The sequence below is a fragment of the Caretta caretta genome, chromosome 2, assembly GCF_965140235.1.
Source record: "Caretta caretta isolate rCarCar2 chromosome 2, rCarCar1.hap1, whole genome shotgun sequence".
NCBI classification, from domain to species: Eukaryota; Metazoa; Chordata; order Testudines; family Cheloniidae; genus Caretta; species Caretta caretta.
Window position 1 is genome coordinate 270,518,981 of NC_134207.1, and position 18,623 is coordinate 270,537,603.

Consider the following 18,623-nt stretch of genomic DNA (forward strand, 5'->3'; position numbering starts at 1 on the left):
TAAACCAACATGCTGAATCCATGAGCCCCCAGAAAACCCGTTCCTAAGGGGTGGCTTTCCTGCAGAAAACAACAATCGGGGGAAACCATCCATCTGCTGAGCTCAAGCTTTACCAATATGGCATGATAAGTCACATGCTGAGTCAACAGTGCTGTCCGGTGGGGCCCCAGGGTGCAGGCAACTGACACCGTAACCACAGGCGTGAGGCCCTGGCCCTTGACTCCAGGAGCCACTACCACATGTCTCAGCCGGGCCATCCCCAGTGCTCCCCCAGGGGGTCTCACTCTCCCATGGATGACTGTATGCGTGGGGCACAGCTCCCGGGCATGCACACGGTCCCTGGGCGTGCACCCCATGGCACACTCCCCTTGCTAGCCCAGGACTGGCAGGCTGCAGCGCACAGCCCCCATTGCTCATGCTCTCCAGGGCTCCCCCACAGTGGTGGGGCCAGCCAACCTCCATCACCAAGCCGTGTTACGAATAGGCCTGGAGACGCAGGGCTTCGGAGCCCGCATGGCATGTCTCCCCCCCGCCCCCCACCAGGGCTGAGACAGTGCTCAAGCTAGGGGATGATTTAAGGGCATCATGCCAAGCTAGGGCCCAAGGGAGCCAGGGATTGGGTGCAAGGTCCTGGTGCTGCAGGTGCCCTCTCGGTGGCTCAGCTCTGGAACCATCTGTCAGAGCCTGGGGAAGTGCAGCAGGGGCAGCTCTTGGCCCCAGGAGGAGCCCCCCTGCCCTGCCCTTCCCTGGGGAGATGTGGCAGGCCAGCATGCAAGAAGGGGGCAGGAAGGTGAGGGACTGGGTTGGGCTGCAGGCAGCGCGACCTGCAGGAGGTGCTAGCTGCAGCTTGGCTCCTCGGCCGGCGGAGCAATGCCAACCTCCAGGCCAGTTAACTATGGATGGGAAAGCCCCGAAAACAGCAGTGCCGGCACCTGAGACACCCTGCCATGAGAACGCCAGAGCCCAAGCGGCAGCAAGTGGATCAGGGCAAACCGGGCCAGCTGGAGTCCCAGGCCACCACGCACCGGTGGGGCTTCTCCAGTCCCCTCACCAGGGCAGGGCCTGTCTGTCACGGGAGCGGGCAGCCCAGAGCATTGCTGGGAAAGTGACCCTTGCTTCAGCATCTCCTCACCGCCCTGCCCCGCCACCACCACCAGGTGCAAACCCCATAGCTTCCCCTTGCTGCTCAGCCAGCCCCTGTCCGGCTTTACAGCCCCCCTCCCTCCTGCCCCCAGGCCCAGCATTACAGACAGCTACCCCCACCCCACTTTACAGGCCCCTCCTCGTGCCCACAACCCCCTGGTCCAGCATTACACACACACCCCATCTTCCAGCTCCTTGCCCCCTCAGGCCCAGGATAGCAGCTCACATCCCACCTGGGTTACAGCTGGACCCCCTTGGATTATGGGGAGAGGAGCCCGGGAGTGGGACTGTTTCCAACAGGCCATGCCCCCCAGCCTGCACCTGACACACAGCTTATCACACCCAACGCTCCCCTCACCCCCAAGCTGCCTCCCAGCCCAGGAATAGGGAGCCCCAGGGGCAGGGAAGGGGCGGGAATTGCCTGGCTGTGCCAGGACCCGTTGTCCTTAGGTCCCGGCTGTGGGTGCAGAGCCAAGAGGGGCCGGCAGCTGGGAACCAGCTCTGTTTACGCTGCTGGCCGGAACCGGGGAAGGCTGATGAGAGCCGGAGGCAGCTGCCCGTGCAAGAGCAGAGACACCTGGTGTGGGAGGGCCAGCTCCCCCACAGGGACATGCTCCAGGCCCTGCTGTGATCCTGGCCCTGCATCCACCCCCCGAGTGTTCACATGGGGCCTGCAGGAGGATGGTTCCTAGCACCAAGCAAAGTGCCAGACCCCTAAGCCACAGCACCCACTCAGCCCCACACTGCAGTGGCCATGTGTGCATCTCTGCTCCAGTCTGCTGAGCCTGGCCAGCAAAACTCCGCAGCCCCCCCCACAGCGAGACCTGGAGTATGGCTCAGGGCTCAGCCACATTCTCCCTCCCAGTCTGGTGGCAGCCCTCCTCCCCAGAGCTAGCTGCACTTCAACAGTGTTCTTCACACTCCAAGCAGCTGTCACCTACTCCCAGGTGGCAGTCTGGCACCCGACCGTCAGCGGGACAGTGGGACGAGAGCAGACAGTGGGAGAGGACTGGTCGCCAGCAGGGGTAACCACAGCAAAGCAGCTGGCCTGCCACCACTCCATCGCGTGGGAGCACTCAGCGTTCACATAGCAGTCACAAGGTCCCTTTGCACTCAGCCTCCCTGGGCAGCCCAAACAAAGCAGGGATCTGGGGCAATGGCGCACACACACTGGGGGCCTGTGGGCACTGGCTCATGGCCGCGGGCTAATGGCAGGCTGGCCAGGGCATCATTCCCTGCCACGCTGCAGAAATGGCTAGTCCCATCCTGGGAGCCCCCCGCCCACACACCCTCCTTGCAGGAGAGAGCTGGCACCCCAGAGAGGGGTGCATCCTGCCCCCCCAAAACAGCCAGCCTGGAGCAGCCACCACTTGGCCTGCCTGGGAGCACAGCACTGTGACGAAGCGGGACTGTTCTTAATGTTACCTCTGAATAGTGTGGGGGTGCCTCAGTTTCCCCTATGCAGTTCTTAAGTATCTAGGTGGTGGGAGAAGGGTGTATGATCATTGCAAAGCCCTAGAGGGCAGATGTGTGCAGGGGTCTGGACACAGAGAATGGCCGACACCCTGGCAACTGATGGCCTGGGCCCTTTCCCCCTGCAAGGTGAGAGCTAAAGGGTTGGAGAACAAAGAAATCAGGTGACCTCCCGGCCTGGGAAAAGGGACAAAGTCCAGAGGAGGACGGTTTCAGTTTGGGGCTGGCTGGGGACAAGGAGTGAAGTACAGACGTAGTTGTCTGGCTCACTGCCCCCCAAAATGGACCCGGCTGAGGGGTCCTGTTCTCTGTACCTACAAGCTCTGATTTAGACCATGTTCGTGTCATCTAATAAACCTTCTGTTTTACTGGCTGGCTGAGAGTCACGTCTGACTGCGAAGTTGGGGTGCAGGACTCCCTGGGCGGACTCGCTGTGGGAAGCGCACGCAGGGGCAGAGGAGGCTGAATGCTCCGAGGTCAGACCCAGGAAGGTGGAAGCCGGGTGAGCTGTGTGTCCTGAAGACAGGCTGCTCACAGAAAGGAGACTTCCCCAGAGTCCTGACTGGCTTCGTAGGAAGCAGATCCAGAGCATGGCCCAGGGACTCCGTGACAAGCACAAGCTGGAAAGGTTTCCCTCCAGCCACTTCATCCACAGGCAAAATCTCTGTGCCCTGGGCCCAGTGGCAGGGAAGCAGAGCGTGGAGAGGTCCTGTGGGCAAGGAGAGCACGGAGGGAATACCCCGCCCAAGAGGCAGGGGCATAATGGAGTCAGCCTGCCCCCCGCCCCCAGGGACGCCTTCTGCTCCCCCCAGTGAGAAGAACGTCGAGCCGCTCTCTGAGCCCCAAGGCACTCGCAGGGGTAAGCCAGTGGCAAGCAAGGGGCCAGGCCCACCCCTCCCAGCACCCCACCGCAGCACTGCACAGTGCCACAGGGCTACAGCAAGGCTCAGCGCTCTGCACCAGCAGCCGGGGCAGGGCCGGAGCAGCAGCCGCAGGTTCCAGCTGGGGAAGGGACTTGCCCAGGGTCCCCCAGCCAGCCGTGGCTGGAAGAGGAACACCCCACATGAAGGATGGGGTGACTGGCTCTCCTTTCTGGGAGGGAATGGCCCTGTGTCACGGAGTGTGGGGGAGTCCAGGCCCTGCACCCCTCTTCCTGGGATCCACTGAGACTCTCAGCCAGCCAGTAAAACAGAAGGTTTATTGGACAACAGGAACACAGTCCACAACAGAGCTTGTGGGTACAACCAGGACCCCTCAATCACATCCTTCTGGGGGAGCAGGGAGCTTAGACCCCAGCCCTGGGGTTCCCTGTGTTCCTCCCCCCAGCCTCCAAACTGCCCACTAAACTCACCCCGCAGGTTCCCTGCTGCAGCCTCTGTTCACATTCCTGGGCAGAGGTGTCACCTCCCCCTCCCCCTCCTGGCTCAGGTGACAGGCTCTCAGGTCTCCCATCCCCAGGGCACATTCCCAGGTCAACACTCCCCCCTCCCTGCTGAGTCACATCGTCACATCTCTCCCCCCTTCGAGACTGAACTGAGCGGGGTCACTGTGACCAGTGACCTGGGGAAGTTCGGGGCCCCCTCTCCGGGACAGCGCATCCGCTATCAGGTTGGCACTTCCCTTCACGTGGACCACGTCCATGTCGTAATCCTGCAGGAGCAGGCTCCATCTCAGGAGCTTGGCGTTGGCTCCTTTCATCTGGTGCAGCCAGGTCAGGGGCGAGTGGTCGGTGTAGACGGTGAAGTGCCGCCCGAAGAGATAGGGCTCTAGTTTCTTGAGGGCCCACACCATGGCCAGGCACTCCTTCTCGATGGCCGCGTAGTGTTGCTCCCGGGGTAGCAACTTCTTGCTCAGGTACACGATGGGGTGTCTCTCCCCCTTTTCATCCTCCTGCATTAACACCGCCCCCAGTCCCGTGTCGGAGGCGTCGGTGAACACCACAAAGGCCTTGTCAAAGTCCGGGTTCGCCAGAACTGGGCCACTGACCAGAGCCTCCTTCAGCGCCCGGAAAGCCTCCTGGCACTGCTCGGTCCAGACCACCTTGTCTGGCTTCCCCTTCTTGCATAGCTCAGTGATGGGGGTGGCTATGGCGCTAAAGTGAGGCACAAATCTTCGGTAGTATCCTGCCATCCCAATAAAGGCTTGGACCTGCTTTTTGGTGTAGGGAGCGGGCCAGTCTCTGATCACCTCCACCTTGGCTGGTTCCGGCTTTAGGCGGCCGCTCCCCACCCGATGGCCCAGGTAAGACACTTCCGCCATCCCCACCTTGCACTTCTCCGCTTTTACAGTCAGCCCAGCCCCCTGGAGTCGGTCCAGCACTTGTCTAACCTGGGACACGTGGTCCTCCCAGGTCTGGCTAAAGACACAGATGTCATCAATATACGCCACGGCAAAACTCTCCATCCCCCTCAGGAGCTGGTCCACCAGGCGCTGGAAGGTGGCCGGCGCTCCCTTGAGGCCGAAAGGCAGGGTCAGGAACTCATAGAGCCCCAGAGGGGTGATAAAGGCCGATTTCAGCCGGGCATCTGCATCCAGCGGCACTTGCCAGTAGCCCTTTGTAAGGTCCATGGTGGTGAGGTACCGAGCTCCTCCCAGCTTGTCTAGGAGCTCATCAGGCCTGGGCATGGGGTAGGCATCCGATACAGTGACGGCATTGAGCTTCCGATAGTCCACACAGAACCGGACCGACCCGTCCTTTTTGGGGACCAGCACCACCGGCGAGGCCCAAGGGCTGGCAGATGGCTGGATCACCCCCAAAGCCAGCATGTCCCGGACCTCTCTTTCCAGGTCCTGAGCAGTTTTCCCTGTGACTCGGAAGGGGGAGCATCTTATCGGCGGGTGCGACCCTGTCTGCACCCGGTGGACAGTCAGATTAGTGCGTCCAGGCTGGTTGGAAAATAGCTGTCGGTACGGATGCAGCACCTCCCTGACCTCAGCTTGCTGGGCAGGGGTTAGCTGATCCGAGAGGGGAATTGTTTCCAGGGGGGAACCAGCTCTGGTCCCAGGGAATAGATCTACTAAAGGGTCATCTCCCTGCTCTTCCCACTGTCCACACACGGCAAACACCACATTCCCCCTGGCATAATATGGCTTCATCATATTCACATGGTACACCCGGCGGTGGTGCGCCCGGTTCGACAGCTCCACCACATAGTTTACCTCATTGAGCTGCTTGACGACCTTGAAAGGGCCCTCCCAGGCGGCCTGTAGTTTGTTCTTTCTCACTGGGATGAGAACCATCACCGGATCCCCGGTGGCGTAGGCACGGGCCCTTGCCGTGCGGTCATACCAGACCTTCTGCTTCTTCTGGGCTCTGGCCAGATTCTCCCTGGCCAGGCCCATGAGTTCAGCAAGTCTCTCTCGGAAGATCAGGACATACTCCACCACTGACTCTCCATCGGGAGTGGCCTTCCCCTCCCACTCGTCTCTCATCAGGTCCAGGGGGCCCCTCACCCTCCTTCCATATAACAGTTCGAAAGGCGAAAATCCGGTAGACTCCTGTGGCACCTCCCTGTACGCGAACAGCAGGTGAGGTAAGTACTTGTCCCAATCCTGTGGGTGCTGGTTCATAAAGGTTTTCAGCATCATCTTTAGCGTCCCGTTAAACCTCTCCACCAGCCCGTTGGACTGGGGGTGATAAGCTGAGGCCCAGTCGTGCCGGACCCCACATTTCTCCCACAAGCACCGGAGCAGGGCCGACATGAAGTTGGAGCCTTGGTCTGTCAAGACTTCCTTGGGGAACCCCACTCGGCTGAAAATGGTCAGGAGCGCATCGGCCACGGTGTCTGCTTCAATGGAAGCTAAGGGCACTGCCTCGGGGTAGCGGGTGGCAAAATCTACCACCACCAGAATGTATTTCTTCCCCGACCGGGTCGTCCTGCTGAGAGGCCCCACGATGTCCATGGCCACCTTCTGGAAAGGCTCCTCTATGATGGGCAAAGGTCTCAAAGCCGCTTTCCCCTTGTCCCGGGCCTTCCCCACCCTCTGACAGGGGTCACAGGATCGGCAATACTGCCGGACCGTGGTAAAGACCCCGGGCCAGTAAAAGTTCTGTAGCAACCTCTGCCGGGTGCGCCGGATTCCCTGGTGCCCTGCGAGGGGGATGTCATGGGCCAGGTACAGGAGCTTGCGGCGATACTTCTGGGGGACCACCAGCTGCCTCCTGATCCCACAGGACTCTACTTCCCTTGTGGGAGCCCATTCTCGGTACAGGAACCCCTTCTCCCACAGGAACCTCTCCTGGCAGCCTCTCCTCATGGTCCGTACCACCCTGAGGTCGGCCAGGTCCCTGAGCTTCCGCAAGGAGGGATCTTTCCTCAACTCGGCCTGGAACTCAGCAGCTGGGGAAGGGATGGGGACCGGTTCCCCCTCAGTGGCCAGGTCTGAGGCCTCAGCCTCTCTGAGCCGTGCCCCTCGGCCCTCCCTTCCCACCAGGGTAGGGTCCTGCGCCTCCGGTGCGGTACCCTCCCCGAGGTCAGGGAGCAGTGGCCCTCGCCGGCTCTGGCTACGGGTCACAACCAGGGCGGTCTGGGGCTTGCTTGGCCAGTCCTCTAGGTCTCCCCCCATCAAAACTTCAGTGGGCAAATGGTGGTGTACCCCCACATCCTTGTGGCCCTCCTTGGCCCCCCATTTCAGGTGTACCCTTGCCACGGGCACCTTAAATGGGGTCCCACCCACCCCTGTCAGGGTCAGGTAGGTGTTGGGCACCACCCGATCTGGGGCCACCACCTCGGGCCGGGCCAGCGTCACCTCCGCACCCGTATCCCAGTATCCATTGACCTTCCTCCCATCCACCTCCAGGGGAACAAGGCACTCTCTCCGGAGGGACAGCCCCGCGCCCACCCTGTAAACTGAGCGCCCTGAGTCCAGAGCCTCCAGCCCTCTGGTGGAGCTGGCCTGGGGTACTCTTCCCTCCGGGGCAGGTGGTAAACTGGCAGCCCCCCTTGCCTGAGTCGTCTGCCCCTCGTCCAGCTGGGTCCCTACCCAGTTAACCCTGGGTAGGTTGGGTCTGCTCAGTTTGTCCCTGAGCCCAGGGCACTGGGACCGTACGTGGCCTCTCTGGCCACAGTGATAGCAGCTCAGGTCACGTTGGTCCCCTCGAGCGGGTCGGAGGGGCCCGACGCCAGGCGTTCCCCTTGGGAGGGGGTTCTCCCTATTTCCCCGCTGGGAGGCCCCCTGGTGACTCTCTCTCTGCATCGGGGGGGGCCTGTTCTTTTGGGACTCCTCCCGGCTACCCCCTGACCGACTGTTCACAAACTCGTCGGCCAGCTGCCCTGCGTGCTGGGGGTTCTCGAGCTTTTTGTCCACCAACCACAGCCTCAGGTCGGAAGGGCACTGTTCATCCAGTTGCTCCAGTACGATTAGGTCAAGCAGGTCCTCTTTAGCTCGGGCCCCCGCTGTCCACTTGCGGGCATACCCCTGCATCCGGTTGGCCAGTTGTAGGTAGGTGACCTCAGGCGTTTTACGCTGACTCCGGAACCTTCTCCGGTACATCTCGGGGGTCAGCCCAAACTCACGGAGCAGGGCCTGTTTGAACAGTTCATAGTCCCCTGCCTCCGGCCCTGTCATCCGGCTGTACACCTCCACGGCTTTGGGGTCCAGTAAGGGGGTGAGAAACTGGAGCCTGTCTGCAGGGTCAACCCTGTGCAGCTCACAGGCATTCTCAAAGGCCGTCAGGAAGCTATCTATGTCCTCCCCCTCCTTACGCTGGGCCAGGAAGCACTTATCAAAGTTCCTTGCAGTCTTGGGTCCCCCCTCACTCACCACAGCCGGGGCCCCACTGCTCTTCAGCCTGGCCAGCTCCAGTTCATGCTGTCTTTGTTTCTCCTTCTCCTGGCGCTCCCTCTCCTTCTCCTGACGCTCCCTCTCCTTCTCCTGACGCTCCCTCTCCTTCTCCTCCTGCTCATGTTGACGTTGTTTCTCCTTCTCCTCCTGCTCATGTTGACGTTGTTTCTCCTCATGTTGACGTTGTTTTTCATGATCCTCCAGCTCCCTCATTTTCATCTCCCTCTCCCATTCCAGCCGCCTCCGCTCCAGGGATGGGGAGCTCCGCCGGGAGGATCCCCTGCTGGGTGCTGGGGTCAGGGTGCCCTCGGTATTCGCTGGGCTTCCCCCAACCCCTCCCCCAGGCATAGGTAGGAAGGGTCTCGGGATGTCCTCGGCAGCAGTCTGACCCCTCCCAGCCCGGTCAGGCCCCAGGGCCCACGCTGCGTCTGCCGGGCGGCTCCCCTCAGGGATAGGGATCGGGTCATCCAAGCGATCCCTCTCCTCCAACTGGGCAATCAGTTGTTCCTTGGTGGACCTCCCGATGCGCAGCCCCCTCTGCCTGCACAGCTCCACCAGGTCACTCTTAAGGCGTTTAGCGTACATCTCCCTGCTGGCCACTCGCAGGCCGGGCAGCTTCCCACGGTTTCCAGGAAAAGCCCTTAGTGTGCCAGTCCTTCTTGAGGTCACCACCTCTTTGCCAGGGTCGAGCTGCCGACTCCTCCGCCCCTGGGACTGCTCGCTGCAATCCCCCGGGGGACCCTGTTACTGCAAAAGTCTTTCTCTCTGGTCACACATTCCCAGGGGTTAACCGCCCCCCGAAACCGTCTCTGAATCTTCAGCACGCCTGGTCCCCGTCAATTCCCCTTCGTTTTACTGTTCCCCAGTCACTTACTGCAGGAAGCGCCGTTCACGGGGTGCAGTAGATCCCACCGCTGCCACCAGTTGTCACGGAGTGTGGGGGAGTCCAGGCCCTGCACCCCTCTTCCTGGGATCCACTGAGACTCTCAGCCAGCCAGTAAAACAGAAGGTTTATTGGACAACAGGAACACAGTCCACAACAGAGCTTGTGGGTACAACCAGGACCCCTCAATCACATCCTTCTGGGGGAGCAGGGAGCTTAGACCCCAGCCCTGGGGTTCCCTGTGTTCCTCCCCCCAGCCTCCAAACTGCCCACTAAACTCACCCCGCAGGTTCCCTGCTGCAGCCTCTGTTCACATTCCTGGGCAGAGGTGTCACCTCCCCCTCCCCCTCCTGGCTCAGGTGACAGGCTCTCAGGTCTCCCATCCCCAGGGCACATTCCCAGGTCAACACTCCCCCCTCCCTGCTGAGTCACATCGTCACATCCTGCCCCACCCCACTGCCAGATCAGGGCTTGCTGGGCAGGAGACAGAGCCACTGGCGAGTGTCTGGCTCGGCCGCTCTTCCCCAGCCAGTAAGGGCAGCGCCACAGGACGGGGCGTGTGGGACTCGGACGCTTGGTGCTGCAGGGTGCCAGGCGCACTGTGTGTTACTTGGAGCCACAGCACTCACCCTCGGAGTGCAGGAAGGTGCTGGGGACCGCAGACTCACAGCCCCCGAGCCAGCACCCAGCTGGCCGTGCCAAGGGCTGCCATGGCGCCAAGAGCCACCCACCCTGCAGCAATCCTCAGCACCACTGATTGATCGCCAAGCCACGCCACGCTGCCTAGCCTCAGCAGGCAGTTAACTCAAGGGTCTGTCTGCCCGTGACGGACGGCAGCTTTCACACGCACACAAATAATCGTAAATCGCCACCAGGCAGCACGGTGGGTGAGCCTGCAAGAGCACACAGGGATGGGCATGGGGACCCCACGGAGCTGCCAGGCCCCACAGCCCTGCCCCCATGGCCCCTGGGCTCTCTCTACCCCTGCTTGGAAAGTGGTCATGGGAGGGGACTGGCTGGCTCTGGAAGGTAGGATGGACTGTCACGGAGTGTGGGGGAGTCCAGGCCCTGCACCCCTCTTCCTGGGATCCACTGAGACTCTCAGCCAGCCAGTAAAACAGAAGGTTTATTGGACAACAGGAACACAGCCCCCAACAGAGCTTGTGGGTACAACCAGGACCCCTCAATCACGTCCTTCTGGGGGAGCAGGGAGCTTAGACCCCAGCCCTGGGGTTCCCTGTGTTCCTCCACCCAGCCCCAAACTGAAACTAACCCCACCCAGCAGGTTCCCTGCTGCAGTCTCCGTCCACATTCCTGGGCAGAGGTGTTACCTCCCCCTCCCCCTCCTGGCTCAGGTGACAGGCTCTCAGGTCTCCCATCCCCAGGGCACATTCCCAGGTCAACACTCCCCCCTCCCTGCTGAGTCACATCGTCACAGGGACGCGGGGCCTTTTCCCTCTAGTGGGCACCATCTTCAATCAGGCCCCAAGGCGGGGGACCGGCAGGGCGGGATCTGGGGCCTTTCCCCTGGAGAGAAATGTTTGGGTTTGGCAGAGAACTTGGGACCCCACGGCCCAATGCCCTGATCCAACAGACACCCCAGGACCCTGGGCCAGTTCCTCGGCCCGTGGGCACAACACAATGGCTGGGGGCGGGTTGACTCTCTGATGCCTGCCATTCCATGGCTCACTGACCCCCCGCATGGGAGCAATCACACCCTCCGCCCAGCACAGGCCCTGCCACCCCACAGAGACGGCGCACGCCATGGGGCAGGAAGGGACCAGCTCCAAATACCTCCCCCAGCCACCGGGACCAGACCGTCACCTCAATGCTGAGGCAGAGAGAGGGGTGCCACCTCCTCCTTTCCCCCCCTCACATCTACAAGTAGTGCCGCATCCCCACGCTGGGCCCCCAACCTCCAGCATGACGCCGCGTCCCCATTCCCAGCCCCCTACCCCCCGCACGGCACAGCGTCCCCACACCTGGTCCCCCACCCCCAGCACAGCACTGCATCCCCACGCCCGGCCCCCCACCCTGAGCATGGGGCCGTGTCCCCGTGCCTGGCCCCCCACCCCCAGCATGGTGCCGTGCCCCCATCCCCCAGCCCCCCCACCCCTAGCAGTGTGCCACGCCCCCACCCCCAAACCCCCCACAGCACAGCCTTCCCGCACCCGGCCCCCCACTCCAGCACCGCATCTCCGCCCCAGCCCCCTACCCCCAGCACGGCGCCATGTCCCCACGCCCGGGCCCCCACCCCCAGCCCAGCGGTGCAGCCTGGGGGTCCCTACCGTCCTTGCGGTAGAAGCAGATCTCCACCTTGCGCTCCTCGGAGCCCAGCAGGGCCTGGGCAATCTGGGCGGCCGCGCTGCGCTGGGTGCGGGGCCCGTACAGGAAGTCACAGGTGCACGGCTTCTGCATGACCTCGGCCCGCGTGTACCCGCACAGCTCGCAGAAGCCATCGTTGCAGTAGATCACAGCACAGTTCTCCACCCGGGCATTGGCGATGATGAACTTTCGGCCTGCGGGGGAGAGGCAATGAGAGGATGGGCAGCTGGCAGCGTGGCTACCCTTGGGGCTGCCCCCACAGCCTGCCCACTCCCACCCCCCAACACACACCCTGCCCAGAGAGAAGCCAGGCTCCCGCCCCGATCAGTCAGACCCAGGCCCTGCAACCCAGCCCAGGGTCAGCTCCGGCCTCCATTCAATCCGGGGTTGAGCAGGCCTGCTGGGGTCTCCCCTCATGGGCCAGGGCCAATGCACTGCAGAGAAGTGCAGCGTCCCAAAATGACCCGTTGTCAAGACCGGGGGGGGCCAGGGACTCCATCTGCCACGCCCTGCGGCCACCAACAGGAGGGAATCACAGGGGACCACAGGTGCTGCGGATCCTGCTGCCGCCCCCCACACATAGCGCATGGGGCTGGCCCCGCTGACCGGATGCCCACAGCCTCCACCAGACACCCAGGGCTGCAGATGCTGCCTCTGCATTGCCCGGCTCCCCTGTGAGCAGCTGATTCTGCAAGTGCCAAGCACAGCCGGCGCAGGAGGGACAGGCGCAGGAGGGAACAGCCGGAGCCTGGCCCCATCACCACCCCCACCCCCGCCTCCCTGCGCTGGCCTTCACACTGCTACAGACGAGCGGAGACGCTTCAGCCCCGCCTGGCTTCTCGCGGGTCATGGGTAGGACTGGAGGCACTCTGCAAAACTATCCCAGCCTCAGACCGCCAAACCTAGCTCTACTGGAGCCCCTCGCTGCCGACCCGCAGCCCCCTCCTACCACCCTACCCCCCCCTTGGCTGGTGCCCTTCAAACCCAACCCCAGTTCCCTGCTTTCCTCGTCCTGGGCCTTCCCTCTCGCTGCTCCGGAGCCAGGGCAGCGTCTCTCACTGCTTGTTTACTCGCCGCGCTCGCTGCATCTGCAGGAGCCTTTGCATTCGCAGACCTGCCAGGGCAGCCGGTGCCAGTAGCAGCCCGCTGGGAATAAACAACCCTGAGGCCTGGGGCCTGCAAGCTGCCTCCCCTGCCTGCAGGCCCCTGGCCAGGCTGCCCAGGAGCAGCTGCCGCGCCTCCCCCTGGTCCGGAGCCCTGGGGTCTCTGGCAAGAGAGGCTGCCTCCGGCAGTGTCCTGCCTGCGCAGGTGGGGGAAGCAGCTCTCTGCCACAGCCAGGGCAGCCCTGCAAGAGGCGTTCTCCCTGGGCTGGCCATCCAGCCACTGCCACAGCTCCCAGGTGGGCATCTGCCCAGACCAGGGACATCCCAACCCTTACCCCACCCCAGCACAACAAGATTCACACAGCGGATGGGGTGAGGCTGCAGGCCCATGTGGGCAAGGAAGGGAGACGCACCCCACATGACCGCGTGTAAGAACAGCCCACCACAGCACACCCCCAGACCACACCCACACCGGACATCGCTTGTCACCTTTGAGCAATCACACTGCTACGCTGAGAACTGACTGACTTCCTCCACCCCAGCACCCTCCGTGCACAGGCTGGGGCAGAGCAGGACTCGCCCAGGTACACAGCACCCAGCAGTCCTACGTGTGAGTGTACATGCCGGTACCCACTAAGGCCCCCAGCCCTTGGCATAGCTCTGTACCAGCCCTAGCAAACACATGCCCTTTGTCAAAGGCCGGGCTGCTGGCCCTGCCCAGAGACCGATTCTCCTGCAGCCCGTCCTGTCCCCCAGCCAGCCCAGACACCAGCAGAGCCAAGCCTGCTTTCCAGACAGCCCTCCTCAGAGTCACCTTCAGAGCATGGACGGGAGGGTCAGCCCCACCCTACAGATTAGGAAACTGAGGCACAGAGCAGGTCACAGTTACACCAGGGCAGAGTCAGGCAGCGAACTCAGGCGCTGCCAGGCCCAGCCCCACAATGATCCGCTGTCCACAAGGGCATCTCCCGGCCTGGCACACAATCTGCACTGGGCACAGACAGGAACTGCCCCCATTCCAACCTGGTCTTCCTAGCACCCAGCTGCTGGAGTGCCCCACGGCATGGGCCTGTGCCCAGCCTCAGCCTCCTGGGCACATTAACTCAGTCAGGACACACAGATCCAATTTCCCCCGCTGCTGACTCACCAATAAACTGGGCCACACACCTCGCTCCCAAGCGCACAAAACTGGGGCTTCCCTTCCCCCCCACAGGGACACCCCCCCCCCCGCACACAAACATACACATGGCACATACACACCCTACACACGCATACACAGGGGCATCCTCTGCCCCCCACACAGGGAGCAAATGCACACACAGGGGCTAGGGGATATGCAGGGGCATCCTCCCCCCCTACATGCATACTGGGGGCACTCACAGGGGCACTCCCTCCCCACACATATGCACACACAGGGGTTGGGACACACACCCGGACACATGCAAGGCCTGGGAGACACATGCACTCCCTCCCTCCACTCACCCACAGGGGCTGGGGGGACACACACCCGCAGGGGCTGGGGGACACAGGGCACCCCCACACACACACAGAGCTGGGACACACACAGGGGCTGGGGGACACAAGGACACACACAAGGCACCCACACACACAAAGGCTAGGACACACATAAGGGTGGGGGACACAAGGACACACACAGGGGCTGGGGGACACAGAGACACACACAGGGCACCCCCCCCCCACGGGGCTCGGACACACTCCCAGGCCCCGCACTTACTCTGCCCCTCGAACTTGCGGATGATGGTGTCCAGGAAGGTGTTCTGGGGGGCGACGTGCCCGCGCCGGACGGGCATGCTGCTTATCCCATGGGGGGAGGCCGCCGGCCCCGGCCCCGGCCCCTCTCCTCGGGGCCCCCACTAGCCCGGCGCCCCAGCAGGGCCCTGCCTGGGCCCCTCTGTCCCGGGCGCAGGGTCAGTCCCGGAGGCGCGGGCGGAGGGTCCCGCTGCGCTCGGCTCCGGGGCTCACTCGGGCGGTTCCCCACCCCGGGGCTGCGGCTGGGTCCGCAGCGCCTGCTCCGGCCCCGCGAGCGGCGAGGGGGAGGGGCCGGCGGCCGGGCTCCGCGCCCTGGCTGCGGGGAGGATGCGGGCTGCGCCTCCGGGCCCGGAGGGGTTAACGCCGCGTCCGCCCTCCCCCGGGCCGGGCGCGGGGGGCTCCCGGGGACCGTGCACCTGCCGCCGGCTGCCGCGCCGCGCCCCGCCCCGTCCCGTCCCGCCCGGCTGGCTCGGCTCCCGGCGGCGGCGGCGGCGCCCCTTATTTAGGCAGGGCGGCGGCGCGGGGAGCCGGGCGCACGGATCGGATCGGATCGGATCGGATGGCCCGGCCCCGGCCCCGGCCCCGGCCCCCAGGCGCCCGCGGTCCCCGACCCTGCCCGGCCTGCGCAGCGCGGGGGCCCGGCCCGGCCCGGGCGGGGGGCGCGGCGCGGCGCGGCGCGGGGGGGCCAGGCCGGCTGCGCGCTGGGGGCGCGGCGCAGCCAATGGCTGGTCCTGGGCAGGGGGCGCACGGACCGCTGGGCCCCGCCCCCCTCCGGCCCCCCACCGGCCCCAGGCCCCGCCCCCCAGCCAGGCACCCCGCCCCCCCACCGGCCCCAGGCACTGCCCCCCAGCCAGGCACCCCGGCCCCCACTCGACCCCCTTCAGCCCCAGGCACTGCCCCCCAGCCAGGCACCCCCCCACACCACTGCCCCCCAGCCCCAGGCACCCCACTGTGCCTCTGGCCCCAGGCACTGCCCCCCAGCCAGGCACCCCCCCCCCACCACTGCCCCCCTGCCAGGCACCCCACTCCGCCTCTGGCCCCAGGCACTGCCCCCCAGCCAGACACCCCGGCCCCCACTGGACCCCCTTCAGCCCCAGGCACTGCCCCCCAGCCAGGCACCCCCCCACACCACTGCCCCCCAGCCCCAGGCACCCCACTGTGCCTCTGGCCCCAGGCACTGCCCCCCAGCCAGGCACCCCCACCACCACTGCCCCCCTGCCAGGCCCCCCGGCCCCCCCCACCACTGCCCCCCTGCCAGGCACCCCACTCCGCCTCTGGCCCCAGGCACTGCCCCCCAGCCAGGCACCCCGGCCCCCACTGGACCCCCTTCAGCCCCAGGCACTGCCCCCCAGCCAGGCACCCCGCCCCCCCACCACTGCCCCCCTGCCAGGCACCCCACTGCGCCTCTGGCCCCAGGCACTGCCCCCCAGCCAGGCACCCTGTCCCCCCTCTGGCCCCAGGCACTGCCCCCCAGCCAGGCACCCCACCCCCCCCACCACTGCCCCCCTACCAGGCACCCCACTCCGCCTCTGGCCCCAGGCACTGCCCCCCTGCCAGGCACCCTGTCCCCCCTCTGGCCCCAGGCACTGCCCCCCAGCCAGCCCCCCCCCTCAGAGCCCCTCTGGCCCCAGGCACTGCTCCCCAGCCAGGCACCCCACCCCCCACCGGACCGCTTCTGGCCCCAGGCACTGCTCCCCAGCCAGGCTCCCCATCCCCCCACTCTACTGCTCTCCCAGCCCCCACTGGACGCTCTCTGGCCCAATGCATCCCATCCTCCCACTGGACCGCCTCTGGCCATCCAGGCACCTCCATGCTCTCTCCCTTCCCTCCCTACATTACCACCATGGTGCCCACCCAGCACTTCCCCTGCCCCAGGCCTCATTACTCGCCTGCTGCCCCATCTCTGCCCCAGGCCCACCAGGCCTCCCCTCCTTGGCCCCCTTCTCTGCAACTGGCTGCCTGCCTCTCTCCTGAACAGACCTTTACCGACCCCTCCGTCACCTGCCATCACCCCTCAGCTCCCAGCTCTCTGCTTGGGCTCAGCCAAGATGGCAGCAGCTCCTTGGAAGAGGGGGCCCCAGGTGGAGTGCCCCCAAGCCCCTCTCCCTCTGAGGAGCAGAGCGGTCCTCTGGTCATGGCCCATTCCAGCTGGGCACCAGGGGCTCTGGTGCTATTGGGAGGAGGCTGAGCCACCCCCCCACCCCCCTCTTGGGAGCTATCGTCCCAAAGCTGTCTACTGCTGCTGCAGGTGTCCTGCCCTGGAAACCATAGACCCATCCCCGGCCAGTGACCGGAGCAGGGACCCCCCCCACCACTGCCCCCCTGCCAGGCACCCCACTCCGCCTCTGGCCCCAGGCACTGCCCCCCAGCCAGGCACCCCACCCCCCCACCACTGCCCCCTGCCAGGCACCCCACTGCGCCTCTGGCCCTAGGCACTGCCCCCCAGCCAGGCACCCCCCCCACCACTGCCCCCCTACCAGGCACCCCACTCTGCCTCTGGCCCCAGGCACTGCCCCCCAGCCAGGCACCCCACCCCCCCCACCACTGCCCCCTGCCAGGCACCCCACTCCGCCTCTGGCCCCAGGCACTGCCCCCCAGCCAGGCACCCCACTCCGCCTCTGGAGTAGGACCGCGACTGGGGCAGGGTGGTTACAGGCGGACAGAGCTCTCCGTGGGGACAGAAAGAGCTGAAGTGCCCCACAGCCACAGTTCCTCGTTACCAGAGAGGGGTGGGCCAGGGAGGCGGACACACGCTGACTAGGTGACATCGTGAACTCTTGCAGCTCTGCCCAGCAAGGTACGCAGACCTGCCCCTAGACGCCGATCACTGAACCCGCCTATCCTTAGAGAGCAAAATGCAAACGCACTGCGGAATCCCTGCCTGGCTCCCTGCCTCCACCCTGGGCGCATAGCACACGTCCTCGCATGCTCACTGTCTGCAGCCAAGAGCACTTCTCCTTGTGGGAGAGAGGAACAGACCTCACTACCCCCTGGAGCAGGACACGCCAGCTCGCAGCCACGACACACTCACACCACCCTATCCCCTGGAGCAGGACACGCCATCCCGCAGCCACGACACACTCAGATCACCCTATGTGACGAAGTGGGACTGTTCTTAATGTTTCCTCTGAATAGTGTGGGGGTGCCTCAGTTTCCCCTAGGCAGTTCTTAAGTTTCTAGGTGGTGGGGTAAGGGTGTATGATTGTTGCAGAGCCCTAGAGGGCAGGTATGTGCAGGGGTCTGGACACAGAGAATGGCCAACACCCCGTTTCCTGGCCACTGATGGCCTGGGCCCTTCCCCCCTGCAAGGTGAGAGCTAAAGGGTTGGAGAACAAAGGAATCAGGTGACCTCCAGCCCCGGAAAGGGACAAAGCCCAGAGGAGGAGGGGCAGGACCCTCTGGCTTCCTCAGGACCCCACCTGGGCACACTCGCTGTGGGAAGCCCACGGAGGGGCAGAGGATGCTGAATGCTCCAAGGTCAGACCCAGGAAGGTGGAAGCTGGGTGAGCTGTGTGTCCTGACAGGCTGCTCACAGGAAGGCGACTGCCCCAGAGTCCTGACAGGCTTCATGGGGAGCAGTTCCAGAGCATCGCCCAGGGACTCCGTGACACCCTACCCCCTGGAGCAGGACACGCCAGCCCGCAGCCACGACACGCTCAGACAAGGTCTATGCTAGAAGGGATCACTGGTAGAGTCATACCATGATACCAGCAACCCTTCATAGAATCATAGAATATCAGGGTTGGAAGAGACCTCAGGAGGTCATCTAGTCCAACCCCCTGCTCAAAGCAGGACCAACCCCAACTAAATCAGCATCAACTAAATCCACACATCTTCCTAGTGGAGATGCAGCTTCTGCGAGGAAAGTAGTGCTCTACTGTACAGCCGATACCTGTTCCCTGGACAGAATATGCTACAGCCGCAACACTGTAACTGCATCTGCGCTGGGGTTTTGCGGTGAAAACATCCCCCCAGCCAACACTGCTATGCCAGAAAATGTGTCCCGTGTAAGCTTGGCCTTAGAGACCCCCTTGAGGGACTGGACAGCACCCCAGATTCACAGACCCACCACTGGCGGCTCCTATTCAAGGCAAAGGCTGCTCTGCCTGTTTCCTCATTCCCCGGCAGCCCTCCCCATGTCT

The 18,623-nt window shown here is 64.2% G+C and overlaps 1 protein-coding gene across 10 annotated transcripts in view; it reads right to left on the reverse strand.

Moving 5' to 3' along the window:
- KCNH2 (potassium voltage-gated channel subfamily H member 2) overlaps positions 1-18,623 on the reverse strand; it is a 126,099-nt gene that overhangs the window by 98,477 nt on the left and 8,999 nt on the right. For 3 of the 10 annotated variants that reach the window (XM_075126108.1, XM_075126107.1, XM_075126110.1), the window contains one exon: positions 11,572-11,802. In XM_075126108.1, coding sequence (XP_074982209.1) covers positions 11,572-11,742 — 171 coding nt within the window. In that variant the 5' untranslated portion in view covers positions 11,743-11,802. Of the gene's footprint in view, positions 1-11,571; positions 11,803-14,446; positions 14,892-18,623 lie in introns of those variants that run through there. The other 7 variants (XM_075126109.1, XM_075126111.1, XM_075126106.1 and 4 more) reach the window with 6 other exon arrangements.